Source organism: Xenopus tropicalis, chromosome 4 (genome assembly GCF_000004195.4).
Source record: "Xenopus tropicalis strain Nigerian chromosome 4, UCB_Xtro_10.0, whole genome shotgun sequence".
Taxonomy (NCBI): Eukaryota; Metazoa; Chordata; class Amphibia; order Anura; family Pipidae; genus Xenopus; species Xenopus tropicalis.
The window spans coordinates 7,044,440-7,071,449 of record NC_030680.2 but is presented as its reverse complement, the minus strand read 5'-3'; the positions used below and the strand labels follow the sequence as shown (position 1 = coordinate 7,071,449).

General features: G+C 46.0%; 1 protein-coding gene across 1 annotated transcript; it reads right to left on the bottom strand.

Moving 5' to 3' along the window:
* Positions 1-504: 504 nt before the first annotated feature.
* swap70 (switching B cell complex subunit SWAP70) lies at positions 505-27,010 on the bottom strand. The gene is made up of 12 exons (XM_002936744.4): positions 26,868-27,010; positions 21,274-21,414; positions 14,018-14,191; positions 10,252-10,479; positions 9,481-9,627; positions 7,623-7,731; positions 5,630-5,811; positions 5,335-5,442; positions 5,010-5,176; positions 1,620-1,818; positions 1,230-1,326; positions 505-1,042 (listed from the first exon to the last, which is right to left on the bottom strand). Exons 1-12 carry the CDS (start codon positions 26,961-26,963, stop codon positions 930-932), a joined length of 1,761 nt encoding a protein of 586 aa, XP_002936790.4. The 5' UTR covers positions 26,964-27,010; the 3' UTR covers positions 505-929.

The following is a 27,010-nucleotide window of genomic DNA, read 5'->3' as shown; positions in this document are numbered from 1 at the left end:
CTCACTGGGTTTATAGTTATGTGTAACTGTCACTGTGTCTGTCCCTTTCCCTTCCCTGCACTCCCAGCTCATTCCCCGTAGGGTAGGGAGTGATGGGGTAGAAGAATGCACAGGTAAATGGTGAAGGCTTATTTGCTTTTGGAATGCCCTGGTAGGGGCATCTTTAGGGGACTTTTGGTGCGCTTTTCACTAGCAAAGCAGCCCCCCCTCAGTCCTCGCCGAAGCATCAGTTTGGGCACATTGGGGCAGCGAGGACCCAGTAATACCCATTGCCACAGTGTAAGTGTCCCAATCGTCCCCGTCTCCCGGGGACAGGCCCTGTACCAAGAGCCCACCCTATAGGCTAAAGGGCGTGACTTACATGGGCCGCATCCCAAACTGCATTTTTAACAGGAACAAAGTTAAGTCCCTGTGAAGTGGGTGTGGTTAGAGGGGTCCAGTCAAAAAAGTAGGAGTGGCCAAAAATCTTTCACACTTTGCAGCAAAAAGAGAAAGTTGCGGAAATGTACTGAAACTTGATTTTATAGACGGAATTTGTTACATTGAAGGAATTTATCACAAAACACAATTATTTTAGAATTCAGTTTGAATAAAAAATAACAAAAAAAACCTCAGTAATAAAATTAGTCGCAATTCTCCGTGGGGCCGACGCTGGCGGAATGTTAAACTAATTAGTGGAACCTCAGTCGTTTGGGGGTGACCAGACAGAGCCCTGGTGGTCCTGATTGGACGCTGGGTATCTGATGTCACAGACCGGGGCTTATTTCCCACCCAATGAGCCGCGGGGGGTGGGGCGTTAGCTTGAGATCTCATTAACACAAGTTACAATTTCACGTAACTGACGCGACGCAGAAACTGGAAGATGTTAACACACTAAAGCCACACCGTTAGTCCTGCACCCTAATCCTTCATGCCGGCACCCCGGGGTGCTAGTCCGTACTGGGGCTCCTCTTCTCTTGCCAAGACTTCTCTCTCTGCTCCAGTTCCCCTTGGGTGAAGGACGCGGGCCCCCAGTTTGTGACAAGCCCAGGATTCTTTGAGCCTAGAATATAAAATGAACAGTGGCGCTGTTTCATTGTTTCCTATGGTAAAAGACAGGCAGAAAGTGGTACTGCAGGTAGCAAACCCAGCAAGGAGAGGGCAATTCAAGAAGAGGTTTGTAGTTCAACTGCAGTTGAAGATTGGTCTTCCCAGTCCCCATTCCCCACCCACCAAACACACCCACCTACCTGGCTGTATTATTCGCATTAACCCTTCATGTTGCAGTACTTTGTCTTTCCAAGATCTGGTCTTGCTGGCGGCCTCCTCTAGGTTCTTGGACACTTGCTGCAAATAGAATAGTTACACAATAGCGTTACCATTGGCCAGGGATACAGGGCGGCCATCTTGGGCCGAATCATGGCGGCTCGGGGGGGGGTATGGGGGAAGGGGAAGTAGTCGGGGGCCCACAAATGGCAAGATCTGAATAATGGCCATAAGAAGTCATGAGTTTGCCTGGGTTTGCCCTGGATGGATGAGGCTCATAGACAAACAGGCCCCATTCTGCTTCGCTGGTACCCAGTGAATTAATAAACCTGTGGGGGGGGGGCTCATTCCCAGTGGGGCCCGGAGGCTCTTACCTGGTACTGCTCCAGCGCCAGAATCCGCTCCTTCTCCAGCTGCTCCAGCTGCTGCATCGCCTCCTGCAGGGCCTTCTCCTTCTCCTCCCGGATCTGCTCCAACTCCTTCTTCTCTGCCTCCGTCATCTTAATGGCCGTCTCCTGCTCCTTATGGAGCTTCTCCAGCATTGCCCTCTTGGCCGCCTCTTCCTCCAGCAGCCTGAACCCCAAACGCATGTCAGTAATGTTCATTTTATGGATAGATAGATAGATAGATAGATAGATAGATAGAGAGATAGATGATAGATAGATAGATAGATAGATAGATGATAGATAGATAGATAGATAGATAGATAGATAGATAGATAGATGATAGATAGATAGATAGATAGATAGATAGATAGATAGATAGATGATAGATAGATAGATGATAGATAGATAGATAGATAGATGATAGATGATAGATAGATAGATAGATAGATAGATGATAGATAGATAGATAGATAGATAGATAGATAGATAGATAGATAGATAGATAGATAGACAGATGATAGATAGATAGATGATAGATAGATAGATAGATAGATAGAGAGATAGATAGATAGATAGATAGATAGATGATAGATAGATAGATAGATAGATAGATAGATAGATGATAGATAGATAGATAGATAGATAGATAAATAGATAGATGATAGATAGACAGATGATGATAGATAGATAGATAGATAGATAGATGATTGATAGATAGATAGATAGATAGATAAATAGATAGATAGATAGATACATAGATAGATAGATACATAGATAGATAGATAGATAGATAGATAGATAGATAGATGATTGATAGATAGATAGATAGATAGATAGATAGATAAATAGATAGATAGATAGATAGATAGATTGTAAGCTCTTTTGGGCAGGGCTCTCTTCCCCTCCTGTATCGGTTACTGATTGCTTTATATGTTACTCCTTGTAGAGTGTAAGCTCTTTTGGGCAGGGCTCCCTTCCCCTCCTGTATCGGTTACTGATTGCTTTATATGTTACTCCTTGTAGAGTGTAAGCTCTTTTGGACAGGGCTCCCTTCCCCTCCTGTATCGGTTACTGATTGCTTTATATGTTACTCCTTGTAGAGTGTAAGCTCTTTTGGACAGGGCTCCCTTCCCCTCCTGTATCGGTTACTGATTGCTTTATATGTTACTCCTTGTAGAGTGTAAGCTCTTTTGGACAGGGCTCCCTTCCCCTCCTGTATCGGTTACTGATTGCTTTATATGTTACTCTGTATGTCCAATGTATGGAACCCACTTATTGTACAGCGCTGCGGGATATGTTGGCGCTTTATAAATAAATGTTAATGTAATGTAATGTAATAGATAGATGATAGATAGATAGATAGATGATAGATAGATAGATAGACAGATGATAGATAGATAGATAAATAGATAGATAGATAGATAGATAGATATACACAGGCACAGGCAAAAATAGCCTGACTTTGCACACAAGTCTGGTTACACCGCGCTAGGGCAGCCCCCACACCAGGGATTTTAAGAACAGGAGGCCGTTAGTATTATTTTTTTTTCACCTTATTAATAAATATTTGGAGAAGCAAAAATAAATAGAATAATATATGAAATGAGGCCCTTTACCCCTGGTTGGTGTTTATAAGGATCCGGGGGCCTGGGCACAAAGTACAATATGTAACCAAACCGCTAATATATTTATATATGTGTAAAGCTGCATTAATGACCCACACAAGGTGGCGCTATTGCCCTACAATACACAGAGCATGTGGGGGAACTCTGATTGGGTAGAAAGTCTATATCCTGCCAACCCCTAATACAGAGTCATGTAAAGCAGAGACTTTCCCCCCACAAACAGCCTGGGGCTCAGTGAGGGAGCGGTTATAAGCCTTGGGGACAAGCAGAACCTGGTTATACTCTGATTTTATATTACTGTATTATATATATATATATATAGCCCGGAGCGTGTATATTTATACTGAAAAGTAATCAAGCAAGGTACTAATTAGTGAGTGTGAGCTGGGGAGGCACCCAATCCAATATTTCTGGGTTCGGCCAAACCCTGAAGCCTTGTGAGTGTGTTTGAGTGTGCCTGAGTGTGAGTGTGCCTGAGTTTGAGTGTGCCTGAGTGTGAGTGTGTTTGAGTGTGCCTGAGTGTGAGCGTGCCTGAGTTTGAGTGTGCCTGAGTGTGAGTGTGTTTGAGCGTGCCTGAGTGTGAGCGTGCCTGAGTTTGAGTGTGCCTGAGTGTGAGTGTGTTTGAGTGTGCCTGAGTGTGAGCGTGCCTGAGTTTGAGTGTGCCTGAGTGTGAGTGTGTTTGAGTGTGCCTGAGTGTGAGCGTGCCTGAGTTTGAGTGTGCCTGAGTGTGAGTGTGCCTGAGTGTGAGTGCGTTTGAGTGTGCCTGAGTGTGAGTGTGCCTGAGTTTGAGTGTGCCTGAGTGTGAGTGTGCCTGAGTGTGAGTTTGCCTAAGTGTGAGTTTGCCTGAGTGTGCCTGAGTGTGAGCATGCCTGAGTGTGAGTGTGCCTGAGGGTGAGCGTGCCTGAGTTTGAGTGTGCCTGAGTGTGAGTGTGTTTGAGTGTGCCTGAGTGTGAGCGTGCCTGAGTTTGAGTGTGCCTGAGTGTGAGTGTGTTTGAGTGTGCCTGAGTGTGAGCGTGCCTGAGTTTGAGTGTGCCTGAGTGTGAGTGTGCCTGAGTGTGAGTGCGTTTGAGTGTGCCTGAGTGTGAGTGTGCCTGAGTTTGAGTGTGCCTGAGTGTGAGTGTGCCTGAGTGTGAGTGTGCCTGAGTGTGAGTGTGCCTGAGTGTGAGTTTGCCTGAGTGTTAGTGTGCCTGAGTGTGAGCGTGCCTGAGTGTGAGCGTGCCTGAGTGTGAGTTTGCCTGAGTGTGAGCGTGCCTGAGTGTGAGCGTGCCTGAGTGTGAGTGTGCCTGAGTGTGAGTGTGCCTGAGTGTGAGTTTGCCTGAGTGTTAGTGTGCCTGAGTGTGAGTTTGCCTGAGTGTTAGTTTGCCTAAGTGTGAGTTTGCCTGAGTGTTAGTGTGCCTGAGTGTGCCTGAGTGTGAGTGTGCCTAAGTGTGAGTTTGCCTGAGTGTGAGTTTGCCTGAGTGTGCCTGAGTGTTAGTGTGCCTGAGTGTGAGTTTGCCTGAGTGTTAGTGTGCCTGAGTGTGAGCGTGCCTGAGTGTGAGTGTGCCTGAGGTCCATAAATCCGGCGCTGTTGAGTTCTGTTATTGGGAAGCAGCGGCAGCGGCAGTGGGAGGTGCAGGACAAGCCGCCATTATATTATGTAGGGTAAGTACCTATTAGCTAAGGGTGTTTGTTTCCACCAATCAGAAGGAAGGAGCTGGTTGCCGGGCAGAGAAATGCAGCCAGTCTATAGATGGATTGGGGGTGAGATCCTTACCGTGCTTGGTGCAGCCTGGCGTTCTCCTCCTCCTGTCGCGCTTGTTTCTCATCATCCAGCGCCTCCTGCAGTTTGCGGTACATCTCCTCCAGCTCCCGCACCCGATTCAAGTTCTGCTGGAGCTCGTTGGATTTCTGTGCTACCTGGGCTTCCATTTGCCGGCGGATCTGTTCACATTGAAAAAAGACACCTTAGCTCCTCCTACCGTTGGCCGGGTCACTCCCTGCAGGGGCGGGCTGAGGTACAACATGGCGGCCTCCATGGCTTTAGTACATTTATGGGACTCAAGAAATTTTTTTTTTTTTTTGCCTTTTTTGCTATTTACCAGGAGTTCTCGTTCCATTTCCGTTTGGAACCTGTCCTGTAACTGAGTTTGCGTCTCCTGTCGCTTCCGCTCTTCTTCCATGGCGCGGTCCGCCGCCTCCTTCAGCTCCTGGGAAGGAAAAAATTGATGGTTTTTGGCTCGATAAAACCTATACCTATAGGGCAAATTAGCTCAGGAACCTCTAGAAAAGTCTAGAACAATGCTTATGGTGGATATTATCAAGCAATTGATCGAGGAACGTAATTTTTTCATAGACAATGAGCCCCCCTGTCGCACATCATTCATTGGCCCTCACCTTCCTCATGACTTCTAACTCTTGCTGCTTGGTCTCATTGGCCACCTGTAGCTCCTTCATCTTCTTCTCCATCTCCTCTTGCTCTGCCAGTAATTTCTTCCTCAAAGCCCGGCGTTTCTGGCGCGCCTCCTTGTGTGGCGGAGGGAGTTGGAACTTGTGCAGATTTACCACCGTCTGTATGGCTGCAGGGAGATCAGGCAGGTAAGTAGAAAGGTCCAAACAGGCAGACAGGTTGGGTCTTTGGGAACCACCCTTCAACATTTCTATGTCTTACTGATCTTCCAAATTGGCAAAAGTGGGTCATTCTAGACGTCCTAGATGTTTCTTCATTAATAACCAAACCTCTAAACTTCAGTAGCCTTGCAAGTATTTCGTTAGGCTAAAGGTCACCAAGTGAAGGGAGGTTTGCCCACTATGGCTCTCGAAGTGGGGGATGAATGGAAACTATCTAAATGTGTGGCTTCCTAGCCAACAGTTGAGGGTCTCCAGAGAGAAATGCATCCATTCTTAAAAGTCTTGGAGCCCACTTGATATGTGACCAAGCTCCAATCAGATACCAGTTGGGTGATTCCCCCATCTAGGCACCATACCTGGGGCAAACAGCTGCCAACTTGGCACAGATACTAGAGAGAAATTAAACCCTGATGCAGGGATTTTGACATCATACCTCCAAGACACCGTCACTGAGGTTGCTTCTAGCCAACCGGGCCTGCCCAGCACATGTTTTACAAGACTCCAAGCATGATAGGGAGCCTAACTGATTAAGTAATGAACCTTGTTTTGAAGAACCTGCTCTCAGTAAAGAGGGCTGACTCTGGTGGTCTATGGTTCTGAACACTGAGTAAGTCTATGGAGAGACATGTGTCTTCTCTATGATAAGTTGTAGAATAACTCCTGTAGAACCAGACCTAGTCATGTTAGATATGTGAATACCCCTATGATTAGAAAATGAAAATGTTTTGAAGAACTTGCTCTCAATAAAGAGGGCTGACACTGGGGGTCCATGGCTCTTAACACTGGAGAAGTCTATGGTAAGACATATAGTACAACTCATGTAGAGCTCATGTAGAACCAGACCTAGCCATGCACCAGGGACTGTACTGTTGAATACCTAGATACCCCTATGGGTAGAAAACGAGAATGCTTTGATGCTTTGAAGAACTTGCTCTCAATAAAGAGGGCTGACACTGGTGGTACATGGCTCTGAAAACTGGACAAGTCTATGGAAAGACATGTAGGACAACTTATGTAGAGCTCATGTAGAACCAGACCGAGTCATGCACCAGGGGCTTTACTGTTGAATACCTAGATACCCCTATGGGCTGACACTGGTGGTTTATGGCTCTGAATACTGGACAGGTCTATGGGAAGATATGAGTCTTCTCTATGATATAACTCATGTAGAACCAGGCCTAGTCATGCACCAGGGACTGTACTGTTGAATACCTAGATACCCCTATGGGTAGAAAACGAGAATGCTTTGATGCTTTGAAGAACTTGCTCTCAATAAAGAGGGCTGACACTTGTGGTCCATGGCTCTGAATACTGGACAAGTCTATGGAAAGACATGTGTCTTCTCTATCATAAAAGATGTAGGACAACTCATGTAGAACCAGACCTAGTCGTGCACCAGGGTTTGTACTGTTGAATACCTAGATACCCCTATGGGTAGAAAACGAGAATGCTTTGATGCTTTGAAAAACTTGCACTCAATAAAGAGGGCTGACACTGGTGGTCCATGGCTCTGAATACTGGACAATCTATGTGTCATCTCTACGATAAAAGATGTAGGATACCTTCTGTAGAACCAGACCTAGTTGCACACCAGGGGCTGTAACTGTTAGATACCTGGATACCCCTATGGATAGAAAATAAGTCCTGGACCCATCATAGAAACCTGAGAACTATCACCCTAGAATGCCATGGATGTTAATTATCAGAAGACATGGACTTCCCCGGCCAACCTGTTCCAATACCTGGTTTTACCACTCACCTTGAATCCATTCTTGCTTCTTCTTTTTATCCGATGCACTGATCTCGTAACTTTTCTCCAGGCATTTCACCACAAAGAGACACTTTCTCCCCTCTTTGTCTGGCAACGACTAGGTAAAATATAAGAGACATGAATTGAAGAGGGTTATTCCGGTCTTTCTGGTTTCCATGGGGGCCAAATCTGGCCCTGATGGTTCCTTTGTTGCTATGTGGAATACGTTGGTAAGGTCAGAAGAGATGGGCTGGGTGTAACGAGACATCACAATACCCTCCATGGCTCCTTTGTCCAACAAAAAGAGAGGGAGTTGATGGAAACCCAAGTATTATATGATAGAAACGCCCAATCAGAGTGTGCAGGAAGCTCTCGGCCTCCCCGGACTGTGATTAAAGCGTTCATCAGTTCATCTGAATAATCCATGAGAAGATGAAAAAGGATAATGGGACGTTAACGTGACACAAGAGACCTGACAGTTATTGAAGCCGGAGCCAAAGACATAAATAGAGATGTTTAAAGAGATTATACATTATTAATCCAACCCAAGCCGGGGGGGGGGGGGCAGTGAGAACCTAGAGCCCCCAAACCAGATCTGGTTCCACAGGCACATACTGAAATAGAAAGCATTTAGGTTCCCATTGGGCAGTTGCCCCGACTATAATACCCTTAATAACTGGTGCAGAAGAATTATCATTTATAGGATGTAAATAGAGATGGGAAAAGTAGTGCAGGGTGGGGCAATAGGGCAACATTCAGATACAAGGGCAAGAAGGAAACAGTAGAACAAGTAGGGCAAGATGGAGACACTAAGGCATGATGAGAACAGTAGGACAATGTAGCCATGTCTGGACTGGGAGTCCAAATAAACTGTGGCATTCCAAGTACCCAGAGGCCCAAACAGCCCCCCTCCAGCCCAATAAATAGTGACTTTCTGTAGCATCTTACAGCAGCCCCTATGGAATTTGCCAGAACCCATAAATCGATAGTCCGGGCCTGGTGACAGTAGGACAGGTTTGGGATATATGGTAACACTAGAACAAGATGGCTACAGTAAAGATGATGACAATGGGGCAAGATAGGAAGAGTAGAACAGTGTTGCTTCATAATAGGTACAGCAGAACAAGATGGCCGCAGTAGATGGAGACAGTAGGACATGATAGAGATAGAGACAGTAGGGCAAGATGGAGACAGTAGGGCAAGATGGAGACAGTAGGGCAAGATGGTGACAGTAGGGCAGGATGGAGACAGTAGGACAAGATGGAGACAGTAGGGCAAGATGGAGACAGTAGGGCAAGATGGAGACAGTAGGGCAAGATGGAGACAGTAGGGCAAGATAGAGACAGTAGGGCAAGATGGTGACAGTAGGGCAGGATGGAGACAGTAGGGCAAGATGGAGACAGTAGGGCAAGATGGAGACAGTAGGACAAGATGGAGACAGTAGGGCAAGATGGAGACAGTAGGGCAAGATAGAGACAGTAGGGCAAGATGGAGACAGTAGGACAAGATGGAGACAATAGGGCAAGATGGAGACAGTAGGGCAAGATGGAGACAATAGGGCAAGATGGAGACAGTAGGGCAAGATGGAGACAGTAGGACAAGATGGAGACAGTAGGGCAAGATGGAGACAGTAGGGCAAGATGGTGACAGTAGGGCAGGATGGAGACAGTAGGACAAGATGGAGACAGTAGGGCACGATGGAAACAGTAGAATGAGACACCACCAGTAGGGAAAAAATTATAACAGTAGGGCAAAGCAACAGTAGGTCGGGGGAGGTAAATCGAATGTGCCATTGTCATGTGACCAGCCTTACAGCCAATGAGATTAATTTATATTAAACATCATCCTTCCCTGTGAGCATAGTTACCTCCACCAAGCAGTTTTCATCCAGAATAATTTCCCCCTTTTTGTCCTTCAGATCCTCGCTGCAATAGTACGTTACTATGTTTGGCTTCAGCACGAACCAGCGCTCGGTCCAGTTCTTCCTCTTGTGGCCTTTCTTCAACAAATATCCCTGTGGCGGGGAAAAAAATGAAGGTGGAATAAAATCATGGACGACGCCCTTTCCAGTTGCCCTCATTTGTGGCATGAAGCCCTTGCATTGTGGGAAATGGGTCTGGTTGCTAAGGGGTACGGCACTGGCGATACGTTGAATTGATCAGAACCAGTTTGTCCAGCGTTGGTGGCCATTTCCACGGGTATAAACCCACAGGGCAGATATTGACCCCCTACACAAGCCAAAACATGGACAAGCTGCTGGCAACTCTATAGTCCAACCTCAACGCTCTATTTATTTGCCTATAGCAGGGCCCCCATAAGTACAGATATGGGAAAATCTTGGTATTTCAGTCATTTAGTCATAGTTCCAAGAATGTCTAGGGTAGAAAATCCATATTTACCCCAAATCTCACCCTAAGTGGCCTTCAAGGTGGGCTTCAGTCAACTGGAAGGTCCAAGGTGTTGCGGTTTATGTTTGGGAGTGAATAGACTTGCTGAGAGGGACTGCAGTACCTCTTTCCACCACATATTGAAACCGGACAGTCCCCATAGGACTGTAATAGACCAGCGCCACCTTTCTTATTTATGAGGGGCATCAAATGGGACAAACCTCCAGCAGCAGAAGCTGGGATAGACTTACCTGCTTGAGAATGTCCAGAAGGAGCTCGTTAAAGACTTCGTTGATCGCCATGGATACGGTGGCATGGTCCATGCCTTTGCTGAACTGGCCGCTTCCAATGAGCTCGATCAGTTCCCAGGCCGAGAGGCCATTTTGTTTCTTATCCAGTGCCACTTTGTAGTCCTCGAACAGGGCCTGCTGCCAACCTCCTCCCATGGCTTCTGTCAGCTTCTTCAGCAAGTACTCAATCTGTAACGCCCAAGGGCGGCAGTTAGTCTTTATTCCACCTGCATGTACCATGGCCAAGGAGATCTAATCATTTAAAGGGAAACTCTGCCCCCAAAACTGTTTTTTTGTATAATGATCAATGGCACAAGCCCTGGCCATCAGCTTTAGAGCTCCCCACCCACAATTGCTTGCACCATGGATCTTCAATGGCCCCCTGGAGGTTACCCGGTTACGACCCAGGGCCCACAGGCCCTTATTGACATTGGAAAAGGCTCTGTTTATTGAAAATAAAATGACCTTTATACAAACTGCTATCTGTCAGCTGAAACCGTAAGAAGGGGAAGTGTCTGGAAATAGCAGTTCAGATAAAGTGGCAGATAATGTAACTCCGCCCACCCACTCGCCCGCCTTCCTATGCACCGGGGATGTCAAAGTGGCAGCTTTCTAGACACCGCCAGTTACGACTCCTAGCACCCTATCTCCCATATGTCATAAAAGGCACTAAGTTTGCCCAGGAGCAGTAACCCATAGCAACCAATAAGTTGTTTTCTTTTAAAAATTAAATTCTACCTGCTGATTGGTTGCTATGGGTCACTGCACCTGGGCAAACTTTTTATTACATAACCCCCAGTCTCCAATTGGTCAGACTGGGCCACTCAGCTTGTGGGCCTGCCTAATGGGTGCAGTATGGCAGCTCTGGGCAAGCAGAATAAGCGCTACCCTTACCCTGTATTGTGTATTATAGGGATAATAGGACCTTGTTATACAGGGAGGGGCGCAAGGGATTCAGTTTGCAGCTCATTGGGAAACAAAAGGAGGGGCCGGAGATGACACCAGTGTTTGTTCTATTACTATTCTGCATCCTACATTGTATTATGTGCCATAAACAGCACAGGGATTGCCCCATACTGTACCTGCTGTCAGACAGGATTCCTCTAAGTACCAGCTCCTCGTAACTGCCCTCAACCATCCAGCTGGGCCACATACCTTTCCTGTGGGGCTATTATGGCTAAATCCAGGGCCCAAATCTGGGGAATTTCCCATGAGCCTTTTCTTATTTTGTTCTATGTATCATCTATATATCCTCTATGTATCCTCTATATATCCTCTATGTATCAGCTATGTATCATCTATATATCCTCTATGTACCATCTATATATCCCCTATTTGTCATCTATATATCCTTTATGTATCATCTATATATCCCCTATTTACCATCTATATATCCTCTATGTATCATCTATATATCCTCTATTTACCATCTATATATCCTCTATTTGTCATCTATATATCCCCTATTTGTCATCTATATATCCCCTATTTGTCATCTATATATCCCCTATTTGTCATCTATATATCCTCTATTTACCATCTATATATCCTCTATTTGTCATCTATATATCCCCTATTTGTCATCTATATATCCTCTATTTACCATCTATATATCCTCTATTTACCATCTATATATCCTCTATGTATCATCTATATATCCCTTATTTACCATCTATATATCCTCTATGTATCATCTATATATCCTCTATTTACCATCTATATATCCTCTATTTGTCATCTATATATCCCCTATTTGTCATCTATATATCCTCTATTTACCATCTATATATCCTCTATTTGTCATCTATATATCCTCTATTTACCATCTATATATCCTCTATTTACCATCTATATATCCTCTATGTATCATCTATATATCCCCTATTTGTCATCTATATATCCTCTATTTACCATCTATATATCCTCTATTTACCATCTATATATCCCCTATTTACCATCTATATATCCTCTATGTACCATCTATATATCCCCTATTTGTCATCTATATATCCTTTATGTATCATCTATATATCCCCTATTTACCATCTATATATCCTCTATGTATCATCTATATATCCTCTATGTACCATCTATATATCCCCTATTTGTCATCTATATATCCTCTATGTACCATCTATATATCCCCTATTTGTCATCTATATATCCTCTATGTATCATCTATATATCCTCTATTTACCATCTATATATCCTCTATGTATCATCTATATATCCTCTATTTACCATCTATATTTCCTCTATTTGTCATCTATATATCCCCTATTTGTCATCTATATATCCTCTATTTACCATCTATATTTCCTCTATTTGTCATCTATATATCCCCTATTTGTCATCTATATATCCTCTATTTACCATCTATATATCCTCTATTTGTCATCTATATATCCCCTATTTGTCATCTATATATCCTCTATTTACCATCTATATATCCTCTATGTATCATCTATATATCCCCTATTTACCATCTATATATCCTCTATGTATCATCTATATATCCTCTATTTACCATCTATATATCCTCTATTTGTCATCTATATATCCCCTATTTGTCATCTATATATCCTCTATTTACCATCTATATATCCTCTATTTACCATCTATATATCCCCTATTTACCATCTATATATCCTCTATGTACCATCTATATATCCCCTATTTGTCATCTATATATCCTTTATGTATCATCTATATATCCCCTATTTGTCATCTATATATCCTCTATTTACCATCTATATATCCTCTATTTACCATCTATATATCCCCTATTTACCATCTATATATCCTCTATGTACCATCTATATATCCCCTATTTGTCATCTATATATCCTTTATGTATCATCTATATATCCCCTATTTACCATCTATATATCCTCTATGTATCATCTATATATCCTCTATGTACCATCTATATATCCCCTATTTGTCATCTATATATTCTTTATGTATCATCTATATATCCCCTATTTACCATCTATATATCCTCTATGTATCATCTATATATCCTCTATTTACCATCTATATATCCTCTATTTGTCATCTATATATCCCCTATTTGTCATCTATATATCCTCTATTTACCATCTATATATCCTCTATTTGTCATCTATATATCCTCTATTTACCATCTATATATCCTCTATGTATCATCTATATATCCTCTATTTACCATCTATATATCCTCTATTTGTCATCTATATATCCTCTATTTACCATCTATATATCCTCTATTTACCATCTATATATCCTCTATTTGTCATCTATATATCCTCTATTTACCATCTATATATCCTCTATTTACCATCTATATATCCTCTATTTACCATCTATATATCCTCTATTTAGCCTTATATATTATCTATAACATTTGGCACTGGCGCTAGTGAGAGTGGGGCCTGGATGTCAGAGTTCCCTTTAGTGGGAATCCCATGCTGACACTGCCTAAATAAAGCTAGAAAGGTAAGGGGTTAAGTAGGGCAGCCATGTTTACTGTAACAAACTCCTGCCTCCAGGTCCCATAAGGTGCACTGGTGTAGTAACCCAATAGCAACCAATCAGCAGATAGCATTTACTGGTCAGCTGTTTAAAAACAAGCAACTGATGGGTTGCTATGGGTTACTAGACCATTACCCTGATAGATGGATTGTTCTTTAGGCTGACACTTATTGGGGGCAGGGATGTGAGTATGGCAGCTCCGTCTGGACCTTACCTCCTCGGGCACAATGAGCAGCGGGTACTTTTCTTCAGACAAGTAGTTGAATATGGCCCATACTTTGAAGGCGCTGTCGTCGTTGATGCACAGGGGAGTCGTGGGGAGGTGTTTCCTTGCGCACAGAGTCCAGCACATCCTATTGAATTCCACCTTGTCGAAACCTTCTTGGACCTTCAAAATGGACAAAAAAATGAAAATCTAAATTACTGCAAGTTTACAGGGGCATGTTGGGAGATTTGTAGCAGCTAGTGCCCCCCCCCCCATTATTATAAGAACCCCTATGTAGCACCCCTGTAGCGATAACTATGGGGCTCTTGGATTTAAGGATAAAATGTTATGCCCTGTAGGCTGGGCCCCCTTAGCCCATAACAAGGTTACAGATATATAGAAACATTGGGGTAACAGTCACCCTGCTATAGTTCCAGGGGTACCCAGGGCACAAATAAGCACTCACCCCAAATCCCCCCCTAACTGGCCTTCAGGCTGGGCCCCCTTAGCCCATAACAAGGTTACAGATATATAGAAACATTGGGGTAACAGTCACCCTGCTATAGTTCCAGGGGTACCCAGGGCACAAATAAGCACTCACCCCAAATCCCCCCCTAACTGGCCTTCAGGCTGGGCCCCCTTAGCCCATAACAAGGTTACAGATATATAGAAACATTGGGGTAACAGTCACCCCGCTATAGTTCCAGGGGTACCCAGGGCACAAATAAGCACTCACCCCAAATCCCCCCCTAACTGGCCTTCAGGCTGGGCCCCCTTAGCCCATAACAAGGTTACAGATATATAGAAACATTGGGGTAACAGTCACCCGCTATAGTTCCAGGGGTACCCAGGGCACAAATAAGCACTCACCCCAAATCCCCCCTAACTGGCCTTCAGGCTGGGCCCCCTTAGCCCATAACAAGGTTACAGATATATAGAAACATTGGGGTAACAGTAACCCCGCTATAGTTCCAGGGGTACCCAGGGTACAAATAAGCACACACCCCAAATCCCCCCCTAACTGGCCTTCAGGCTGGGCCCCCTTAGCCCATAACAAGGTTACAGATATATAGAAACATTGGGGTAACAGTCACCCCGCTATAGTTCCAGGGGTACCCAGGGCACAAATAAGCACTCACCCCAAATCCCCCCTAACTGGCCTTCAGGCTGGGCCCCCTTAGCCCATAACAAGGTTACAGATATATAGAAACATTGGGGTAACAGTAACCCCGCTATAGTTCCAGGGGTACCCAGGGCACAAATAAGCACTCACCCCAAATCCCCCCCTAACTGGCCTTCAGGCTGGGCCCCCTTAGCCCATAACAAGGTTACAGATATATAGAAACATTGGGGTAACAGTCACCCTGCTAGGGTAGAAGGGTTGAACAGTTCCCTTTAGTGTCATTGATGCCCCTCATTACTGTGCCCCCTATTAGAGTGACTAATGGAGTTGGCCGTTGGCCCACAGCATTGCAGCAGAAGGCTCTGGACATGGTGCAGGTACTTCCCTACCTGACTGCCCCGGTTGGAATTTCTGGGCCTTATTTATAGAGAAAGACAGGGCAAAGGTATAAAAGAAAGAAGGCAGCAGCGAATAACTGGAAAGACCCAAACTGCAAAGCGGACATCTAATGTCCCCCCCCCCAATCAAGTTCTTCTACAAATCTGTAAATCTGGGAGAGTGGCCAAGGGGCGCAGAGGGAGGGCGGCCAAACAATGACCTCTTTGTAAAAGGAAAAGACACTTCCCTTCTTCCTAAATCAATCATTCAGTTGCAACTGCAACACATGGGGGGGGGGGGACTTCTTAGCAACGTTGGCTGAGATGTTCCCCCAAAATCCCCAGCAGAGATGCTACACGCAGCCCTTGTCATGCTAATGTGGGTAAAGTGGCCGGGCATCTGTATGTGTGACTAGCAAGTCAATGAATTCTACCGGCCCAGTTCTTAGTACTACTGAGTTACTATCACAACCCAGCCTGCAAAACCCTAGAACCTCAGCTCCTACAGAACCTCTTCTGCCTTGTAGTCCTTGGCCCTGCACAGCATCTACTGCTCTTCAGCTCTTGGCTTCTGCAGAACCTCTTTGCTTTAAAACCTTCAGCCTCTACTGAACATCTTGGGTGATGTGGAAGAACCTGACTGCACAAAGATCTGACCTCAACCCAACGGAACCCCTGACCCCCTGACCTAAACCCAGCTAGACCGCTGACCTAAACCCAAACTGGTCCCCTGGCCTAAACCCAACTGGTCCCCTGGCCTAAACCCAACTGAACCCCTAAACTAAACCCAACTGGTCCCCTGGCCTAAACCCAACTGAACCCCTGAACTAAACCCAACTGGACCCCTGACCTAAACCCCACTGGTCCCCTGGCCTAAACCCAACTGAAGCCCTGACCTCAACCCTACTGAACCCCTGAACTGAACCCAACTCGACTCCTAGCCTCAACCTAACTGAAGCCCTGACCTCAACCCTACTGAAGCCCTGACCTCAACCCAACTGAAGCCCTGACATCAATCCTACTGAAGCCCTGACCTCAACCCAACTCGACTCCTAGCCTCAACCTAACTGAAGCCCTGACCTCAACCCAACTCGACTCCTAGCCTCAACCTAACTGAAGCCCTGACCTCAACCCAACTCAACTCCTAGCCTCAACCTAACTGAAGCCCTGACCTCAACCCTACTGAAGCCCTGACCTCAACCCAACTGAAGCCCTGACATCAATCCTACTGAAGCCCTGACCTCAACCCAACTCGACTCCTAGCCTCAACCTAACTGAAGCCCTGACCTCAACCCAACTCGACTCCTAGCCTCAACCTAACTGAAGCCCTGACCTCAACCCTACTGAAGCCCTGACCTCAACCCAACTGAAGCCCTGACATCAATCCTACTGAACCCCTGACCTCAACCCAATTCGACTCCTAGCCTCAACCTGACTGAAGCCCTGACCTCAACCCAAATAAAGCCCTGACCTCAACCCAAATGAAGGCCTGACCTCAACTCAAGTGAACCCCTGACCTCAACTCAACTGAACCCCTGACCGTAACCCAACTGGATCTGTGGCCTCAACCCAACTGAATACCTGTGGGACAAATTGAAACCTCAACTGTGAGCCTGATCCCCAACATAAGTGCCCAACCTCACTAATGCCCTTGTGGCTGAATGGGAGCAACTCCCAGCAACACTGTCCCAACATATAGTGGGAACCTTCCCATAAGGGTAGGGGCAGTTATAGCAGGTAGGGTTGGGCAACCCAACTGAACCCCTGTGGGATGGAACCCCGACTGTGAGCCTGATCCCCAACATCAGTGCCCAACCTCACTAATGCCCTTGTGGCTGAATGGGAGCAACTCCCAGCAACACTGTCCCAACATCTAGTGGGAACCTTCCCAGAAGGGTAGGGGCAGTTATAGCAGCAAAGGGAGGAGTAACTTAATATTAACCCCCTTGGTTTAGGAATGAGTTGTGGGGGAGCCAGGAGTCCTCATACTTTTGGCCACTTTCTTTTCATCACCAGTTTAGGGTTGTGTAGTCCATAACTGCAGTGATCCATGACTAACTGTTGAAAGCCACCAAGCTCAGACTTCCCTAGGCTGTGACCATAAGCTTGTGACACACACACACGTGAATAAGACGGGAAGGCTCCTGGGGATATTTTTGGAGCAATGAATGTTCTATAAAAATAATATCCGGAAATCCCACGTGAGGCAGAATGAGTGAGACTGCTGAGTTTTAAAGCCAAAGAGCCATAAAGCAAACCCGAGTCCCAAAATTAAATGAGCTGCCCTGGGGGAAGTCATTCTCTGGTACACACCTCTCCTCCTAGTGATAAGGTTGTAATTGGCTACCACTATGAGGCTTGCACGGCATTTGGATTGCTGCTCCTTATGATCAAATAGCCCCAAGAATAGGAGGCACCCACTAACAGCTATGACACGTGCCATGAAAAGAATTCCGCATTCTCCACCAAGTTTGGACTGGGACTCAAACCAACCCTACACCGACCCCAGTCCAAAGACAATTTATAATGCAACATGTGTCACTGTGGTTGGGGTATCAGAGTGCAAGGATATACATTATATAATACAACCACACAACTGCCCCTGATTACAGGGACTACATTTGCCCCACAGAAGGGTCGGACATGGGCCGGATCCCTTTCCCGGCAATGAGTTGCTTTTTCTAAGCACAGTAATAGGTGTCTCCCCATACGGAGCCAAGTTTATCTCCCCCAGAGTGCAGCCATTGTGCATTTCCCTGCCGACGTCACCGACCCATTGTTCTGCCGCCGGCTAATGATTTCCACCCTGGCGTGTAGCGAGAGAGGGGTGAGAAGGGTTAATAGGGGGTGTGGCTAAGTGCAGCTAAGGATCGGCTCCAGTTGCCAAACAAAGGAGGAATCTGGAGAGGAGATTCTATCTCGCCCCGTTGGGCCGTCACTATAAACCCATTGCCCCCCAGGGTCTCCTTTACAAAACTGTGGGCAAAGGGCAAAAAATGCCCACAATGCCCCTTGACCAGCAGTTGCACCAATAGGCCAACCTCTTTCCACTCATATGTAATAAAATGCACTAAGTTTGCCCAGGTGCAGTGACCCATAGCAACCATTAAGATGATGGCTTTTAAACCGCTGATTGGTTGCTATGGGTTACTGCTCCTGGGTGGGGTCTCATTTATAAACATTGGGGCGAATTTGCACCTGGGTAGTGACCTATAGCAACCAATCAGTGGTTAGATTTTCCCAGCCAGCTGCAGCTGAAAGCAATCATCTGGTTGCCATGAGTTACTGCCCAGGTGCAAATTTGCCCAGCGTTTGTAAATGACCCTCAATATGATATAACTCCTTTAAAATAAAACATATAGTTTTCAGTGTATAGAGGGGGCAGATAGTGGGCAGCACGGGGCCAGCCCCTAAAACACACCTGAAGAAGTGTCAGTTGCTATGGCGGAACCCTGCACCATGTATTGCACACATTGCGGCATAAACCTTTGGGCAGTGGGTGGGAAAGGAGATGTTTTAACCATAAAATTTGGGAAGTAATATTGTTGCCATGGTGACATAGGGTCACTTTAATATATATCGGTACCATAAACCTTCCCATACTGACACCACTAAACCACATGGGCATTAAACTGGTCAGGCTGGCATCCCATTGGCTAATAGTCAAGGTGACTTCAATGTGCAACTGTGGGAATTGGAGGCTATAGGTTATAGTGGTACTGGGCTATATATTGGGTACTGGGCTGTATATTGGGATTGGGTACTGGGCTATATACTGGGTACTGGGCTATATATTGGGTACTGGGCTATATACTGGGTACTGGGCTGTATATTGGGATTGGGTACTGGGCTATATACTGGGTACTGGGCTATATATTGGGTACTGGGCTATATACTGGGTACTGGGCTGTATATTGGGATTGGGTACTGGGCTATGTATTGGGTACTGGGCTATATATTGGGTACTGGGCTATATATTGGGTACTGGGCTATGTATTGGGTACTGGGCTATATATTGGGTACTGGGCTATGTATGGGGTACTGGGCTCTATATTTGGTACTGGGCTATATATTGGGTACTGGGCTCTATATTGGGTACTGGGCTATGTACTGGGTACTTGGCTATATATTGGGTACTGGGCTATATATTGGGTACTGGGCTATGTATTGGGTACTGGGCTATATATTGGGTACTGGGCTCTATATTGGGTACTGGGCAATGTACTGGGTACTGGGCTCTATATTGGGTACTGGGCTCTATATTGGGTACTGGGCTATATATTGGGTACTGGGCTATGTATGGGGTACTGGGCTCTATATTTGGTACTGGGCTCTATATTGGGTACTGGGCTATGTATGGGGTACTGGGCTCTATATTTGGTACTGGGCTCTATATTGGGTACTGGGCTATGTACTGGGTACTGGGCTATATAATGGGTACTGGGCTATATATTGGGTACTGGGCTATATATTGGGTACTGGGCTATATATTGGGTACTGGGCTATGTATTGGGTACTGGGCTATATATTGGGTACTGGGCTATGTATTGGGTACTTGGCTATATATTGGGTACTGGGCTATGTATTGGGTACTGGGCTATATATTGGGTACTGGGCTATATATTGGGTACTGGGCTATATATTGGGTACTGGGCTATATATTGGGTACTGGGCTATGTATTGGGTACTGGGCTATATATTGGGTACTGGGCTATATATTGGCTACTGGGCTATGTATTGGGTACTGGGCTCTATATTGGGTACTGGGCTCTATATTGGGTACCGGGCTCTATATTGGGTACTGGGCTATGTACTGGGTACTGGGCTATATATTGGGTACTGGGCTCTATATTGGGTACTGGGCTCTATATTGGGTACTGGGCTATGTATTGGGTACTGGGCTATATATTGGGTACTGGGCTCTATATTGGGTACTGGGCTATGTACTGGGTACTGGGCTCTATATTGGGTACCGGGCTCTATATTGGGTACTGGGCTATGTACTAGGTACTGGGCTATATATTGGGTACTGGGCTATATATTGGGTACTGGGCTATGTATTGGCTACTGGGCTATATATTGGGTACTGGGCTATGTACTGGGTACTGGGCTATATACTGGGTACTGGGCTATATAATGTGTACTGGGCTATATACTGGGTACTGGGCTATATATTGGGTACTTGGCTATGTAATGGGCTTTATATTGGCTACTGGGCTATATATTGGCTACTGGGCTATATATTGGCTACTGGGCGATATATTGGGTACTGGGTTATATATTGGGCTAAGGCCAGCTATTGGATGATGCATTATAAGCCCCCCCCCCGCATCAGGAGCCAGGCCTATTAGATAGGGGCACAGTAAGTCATTCATGTGGCCCTCGCACTAAGCGCACATAACTCCCCAGCAAGTCCCGGACACAAACTAAACCTGTGGCAACACATGGGCCATTTTGTCCACGTTGATTGGCCAAGGTTGGTCAGGGAGCCGCTACCTGGGGCATCACCAGCTATCAGGATATTCTCTTCCAAGTCACTGTGTATAGGATGGAACGTACCATTCAGCCCAGTCACAGGAGGAGCAGATCAGCCAGTCCTGCTAAACTTCTACATTATCATGGCAGAAACATGGAGCCGCCTCTCAGCAGAGGAGGTAGGGAATGATATACCTCAGCCGACTGACTGATACACATTCCCAGCTCTGTGCCATCAGCGCCCCCACACAGGCATCTCTCCCACGTTATTCTGGATAATATTTACTCACCTTATCGAGGATGAATTTGTTGAGATAGGGCATGTAGCCTTGGTTGGACACGGGACCCAAGTCATTATCCCCGAAATGTTCCTCCAAGGCCACCGGATCGTGTGGGACGTTGAGTAACGTGCAGAGATTGTGCGACAGAACCTGGGGAACAGCAAATACGTAGGTTTAATCAATAAATAACTGTAATTGGCTTCTATGGCTTAGTACTGGGGAATCCCTATGTGCCATAGTTTTATGGTATCTCTCTGTACAGGCTATGAGCAAACTTAGGGGGCTGTTCCTGCTGAATTGTGCTTAGTACTGGGGAATCCCTATGTGCCATAGTTTTATGGTATCTCTCTGTACAGGCTATGAGCAAACTTAGGGGGCTGTTCCTGCTGAATTGTGCTTAGTACTGGGGAATCCCTATGTGCCATAGTTTTATGGTATCTCTCTGTACAGGCTATGAGCAAACTTAGGGGGCTGTTCCTGCTGAATTGTGCTTAGTACTGGGGAATCCCTATGTGCCATAGTTTTATGGTATCTCTCTGTACAGGATATGAGCAAACTTAGGGGGCTGTTCCTGCTGAATTGTGCTTAGTACTGGGGAATCCCTATGTGCCATAGTTTTATGGTATCTCTCTGTACAGGCTATGAGCAAACTTAGGGGGCTGTTCCTGCTGAATTGTGCTTAGTACTGGGGAATCCCTATGTGCCATAGTTTTATGGTATCTCTCTGTACAGGCTATGAGCAAACTTAGGGGGCTGTTCCTGCTGAATTGTGCTTAGTACTGGGGAATCCCTATGTGCCATAGTTTTATGGTATCTCTCTGTACAGGCTATGAGCAAACTTAGGGGGCTGTTCCTGCTGAATTGTGCTTAGTACTGGGGAATCCCTATGTGCCATAGTTTTATGGTATCTCTCTGTACAGGCTATGAGCAAACTTAGGGGGCTGTTCCTGCTGAATTGTGCTTAGTACTGGGGAATCCCTATGTGCCATAGTTTTATGGTATCTCTCTGTACAGGCTATGAGCAAACTTAGGGGGCTGTTCCTGCTGAATTGTGCTTAGTACTGGGGAATCCCTATGTGCCATAGTTTTATGGTATCTCTCTGTACAGGCTATGAGCAAACTTAGGGGGCTGTTCCTGCTGAATTGTGCTTAGTACTGGGGAATCCCTATGTGCCATAGTTTTATGGTATCTCTCTGTACAGGCTATGAGCAAACTTAGGGGGCTGTTCCTGCTGAATTGTGCTTAGTACTGGGGAATCCCTATGTGCCATAGTTTTATGGTATCTCTCTGTACAGGCTATGGGCAAACTTAGGGGGCTGTTCCTGCTGAATTGTGCTTAGTACTGGGGAATCCCTATGTGCCATAGTTTTATGGTATCTCTCTGTACAGGCTATGGGCAAACTTAGGGGGCTGTTCCTGCTGAATTGTGCTTAGTACTGGGGAATCCCTATGTGCCATAGTTTTATGGTATCTCTCTGTACAGGCTATGGGCAAACTTAGGGGGCTGTTCCTGCTGAATTGTGCTTAGTACAGGGGAATCCCTATGTGCCATAGTTTTTATGGTATCTCTCTGTACAGGCTATGAGCAAACTTAGGGGGCTGTTCCTGCTGAATTGTGCTTAGTACAGGGGAATCCCTATGTGCCATAGTTTTATGGTATCTCTCTGTACAGGCTATGAGCAAACTTAGGGGGCTGTTCCTGCTGAATTGTGCTTAGTACAGGGGAATCCCTATGTGCCATAGTTTTATGGTATCTCTCTGTACAGGCTATGAGCAAACTTAGGGGGCTGTTCCTGCTGAATTGTGCTTAGTACAGGGGAATCCCTATGTGCCATAGTTTTATGGTATCTCTCTGTACAGGCTATGAGCAAACTTAGGGGGCTGTTCCTGCTGAATTGTGCTTAGTACTGGGGAATCCCTATGTGCCATAGTTTTATGGGATCTCTCTGTACAGGCTATGGGCAAACTTAGGGGGCTGTTCCTGCTGAATTGTGCTTAGTACAGGAGAATCCCTATGTGCCATAGTTTTATGGGATCTCTCTGTACAGGCTATGGGCAAACTTAGGGGGCTGTTCCTGCTGAATTGTGCTTAGTACAGGAGAATCCCTATGCTGCCATAGTTTTATGGTATCTCTCTGTACAGGCTATGGGCAAACTTAGGGGGCTGTTCCTGCTGAATTGTGCTTAGTACAGGGGAATCCCTATGTGCCATAGTTTTATGGTATCTCTCTGTACAGGCTATGGGCAAACTTAGGGGGCTGTTCCTGCTGAATTGTGCTTAGTACTGGGGAATCCCTATGTGCCATAGTTTTATGGTATCTCTCTGTACAGGCTATGAGCAAACTTAGGGGGCTGTTCCTGCTGAATTGTGCTTAGTACAGGGGAATCCCTATGCTGCCATAGTTATATGGTATCTCTCTGTACAGGCTATGAGCAAACTTAGGGGGTTGTTCCTGCTGAATTGTGCTTAGTACAGGGGAATCCCTATGCTGCCATAGTTTTATGGTATCTCTCTGTACAGGCTATGAGCAAACTTAGGGGGCTGTTCCTGCTGAATTGTGCTTAGTACAGGGGAATCCCTATGTGCCATAGTTTTATGGTATCTCTCTGTACAGGCTATGAGCAAACTTAGGGGGCTGTTCCTGCTGAATTGTGCTTAGTACAGGGGAATCCCTATGTGCCATAGTTTTATGGTATCTCTCTGTACAGGCTATGAGCAAACTTAGGGGGCTGTTCCTGCTGAATTGTGCTTAGTACAGGGGAATCCCTATGTCCATAGTTTTATGGTATCTCTCTGTACAGGCTATCCCCCTTTTTTGCCAACTTGGACAATTCAGAGAATGTTTAAATGCCAGGTTGACTTGGCAATGGGCTAATTATAACCGCGGGCAAGGTGTCTGGGAGACAGGGTGGTACAGGGTGGGTTTATTCCATTGGGTGCCAAGATACAGACAAGAATGGATTTCAGGAAATGGGGGTTCCCATAAATAAATATAACAGGAATCCATGCTCAGCCAATGGGGGGAGGGCTCCTGAATAACAATAAATCTGCCCTATGGCTTTAAGGTTTTCATTTTAACCGTTTAGCAGTAAATAACCAGAATCCCTCCTGAAAAGGAGAAGTAAAACTTATATAGAAATGACACAATGTAGCTGTCACGTGACTGAAATGTGAATTTATACCCCCCCCGGGGCAGGAAGTCCCCAGTAACGCCCCACTGAGATCCGCCAATGTGGCCACTAAGCACCCAGTCACGTAGCCACGTTATTCATCTTTAATCTGACACTTAGATTGCAGTCGGTTTATACTCTCTGCACTGCTGGTTCTGACTCCTGATACAACTCCCCAATATCCATTCATTCCTCATTCTCACTGGGTTTATAGTTATGTGTAACTGTCACTGTGTCTGTCCCTTTCCCTTCTCTGCACTGCTGGTTCTGACTCCTGATACAACTCCCCAATATCCATTCATTCCTCATTCTCACTGGGTTTATAGTTATGTGTAACTGTCACTGTGTCTGTCCCTTTCCCTTCCCTGCACTGCTGGTTCTGACTCCTGATACAACTCCCCAATACCCATTCATCCCTTATTCTCACTGGGTTTATAGTTATGTGTAACTGTCACTGTGTCTGTCCCTTTCCCTTCCCTGCACTGCTGGTTCTGACTCCTGATACAACTCCCCAATATCCATTCATTCCTCATTCTCACTGGGTTTATAGTTATGTGTAACTGTCACTGTGTCTGTCCCTTTCCCTTCCCTGCACTGCTGGTTCTGACTCCTGATACAACTCCCCAATATCCATTCATTCCTCATTCTCACTGGGTTTCAGGGCCAGGGGCAGTTCTGGGGGCCCCGTTTGCCTTCCACGTGTGCATTAAATTAATTTAACTGAGCACTAAACCCACCGACTGGAACAGCCAGGTTTCGGGTTGGTTTCGGGAGATCACTTGAATCCCCAGCGATGCAGAAAGCTGCCCCCCCCCCCCTTAACTCCCACTTTGCGCTTAATTAACCCTTTGTAGCCCCATGCAGATGAAATCTGCCACTGATTGGCTGTTATAGGTCATGGAATTAATCTATGCCCCCCTCCCCTTGCCACATAGAACCTGTTCGTAGCCACAAATCTGAAATAGGTATATAAACAAATATAGGGGTGCATCACAGAGAGGCTTCTGCCCCACTAGGTCTCCCCCTGTAGGTATTTCTTTATCCCCACGAAAGATGTCGATGGTCCCCAAAGCCCTTCCCTGGGCACCAGCACCTCTGACTGCCCCCCATTAATAGGGCAAATATTTACCCTACTCTCATTGTGTGCCCCCGGCCACTCAGCAGCCGAGCTACAGAAATATACCCACCAAGGTCAACTCTTCCCTCGGCTTCTAGATGATTCAGAAGGAAAAAAAAGTCCCTGTCTCTCCAGTTTGCCCATGAAATGGAAAAAATCTTCTAATATTGTCTCTTATATACTGGGTGACTGTCACCCCAATGTTTCTATATATCTGTAACCTTGTTATGGGCTAAGGGGGCCCAGCCTGAAGGCCAGTTAGGGGGGATTTGGGGTGAGTGCTTATTTGTGCCCTGGGTACCCCTGGAACTATAGCGGGGTGACTGTTACCCCAATGTTTCTATATATCTGTAACCTTGTTATGGGCTAAGGGGGCCCAGCCTGAAGGCCAGTTAGGGGGGGATTTGGGGTGAGTGCTTATTTGTGCCCTGGGTACCCCTGGAACTATAGCGGGGTGACTGTTACCCCAATGTTTCTATATATCTGTAACCTTGTTATGGGCTAAGGGAGCCCAGCCTGAAGGCCAGTTAGGGGGGGATTTGGGGTGAGTGCTTATTTGTGCCCTGGGTACCCCTGGAACTATAGCAGGGTGACTGTTACCCCAATGTTTCTATATATCTGTAACCTTGTTATGGGCTAAGGGGGCCCAGCCTGAAGGCCAGTTAGGGGGGGATTTGGGGTGAGTGCTTATTTGTGCCCTGGGTACCCCTGGAACTATAGCGGGGTGACTGTTACCCCAATGTTTCTATATATCTGTAACCTTGTTATGGGCTAAGGGGGCTCAGCCTGAAGGCCAGTTAGGGGGGGATTTGGGGTGCTTATTTGTGCCCTGGGTACCCCTGGAACTATAGCAGGGTGACTGTTACCCCAATGTTTCTATATATCTGTAACCTTGTTATGGGCTAAGGGGGCCCAGCCTGAAGGCCAGTTAGGGGGGGATTTGGGGTGAGTGCTTATTTGTGCCCTGGGTACCCCTGGAACTATAGCGGGGTGACTGTTACCCCAATGTTTCTATATATCTGTAACCTTGTTATGGGCTAAGGGGGCCCAGCCTGAAGGCCAGTTAGGGGGGGATTTGGGGTGAGCTAAGGGGGCCCTGCCATGTAGGTACTTTAGGGGACAATCTAAAACATTAGTTTTGAATTAACATTAAGGAAACATAGTTGTTTTACTATAAATATAGGTTCATTCTGAGTTAATTAGCATTAAGACAGAGTCCAAAACTGCAAGGATAAAACTACATACAAACAGGTGGGCACAGGTGGCAACTAAGATACCCCGGGGGTACTGCGGAAGGGGCATTTGCCGACTTACTTTGAGCTGAGATTTGGAGACGCACCCAGACTTGCCCACTTGCAGGGCGTAGAAGGCGTGCCATATGGGCTTCAGCAGCTCCTCTCTCAGTGCCATGACTCAAAATGCACCCAGTTCCCGAATATATTCCTGCCAGTCCCTGG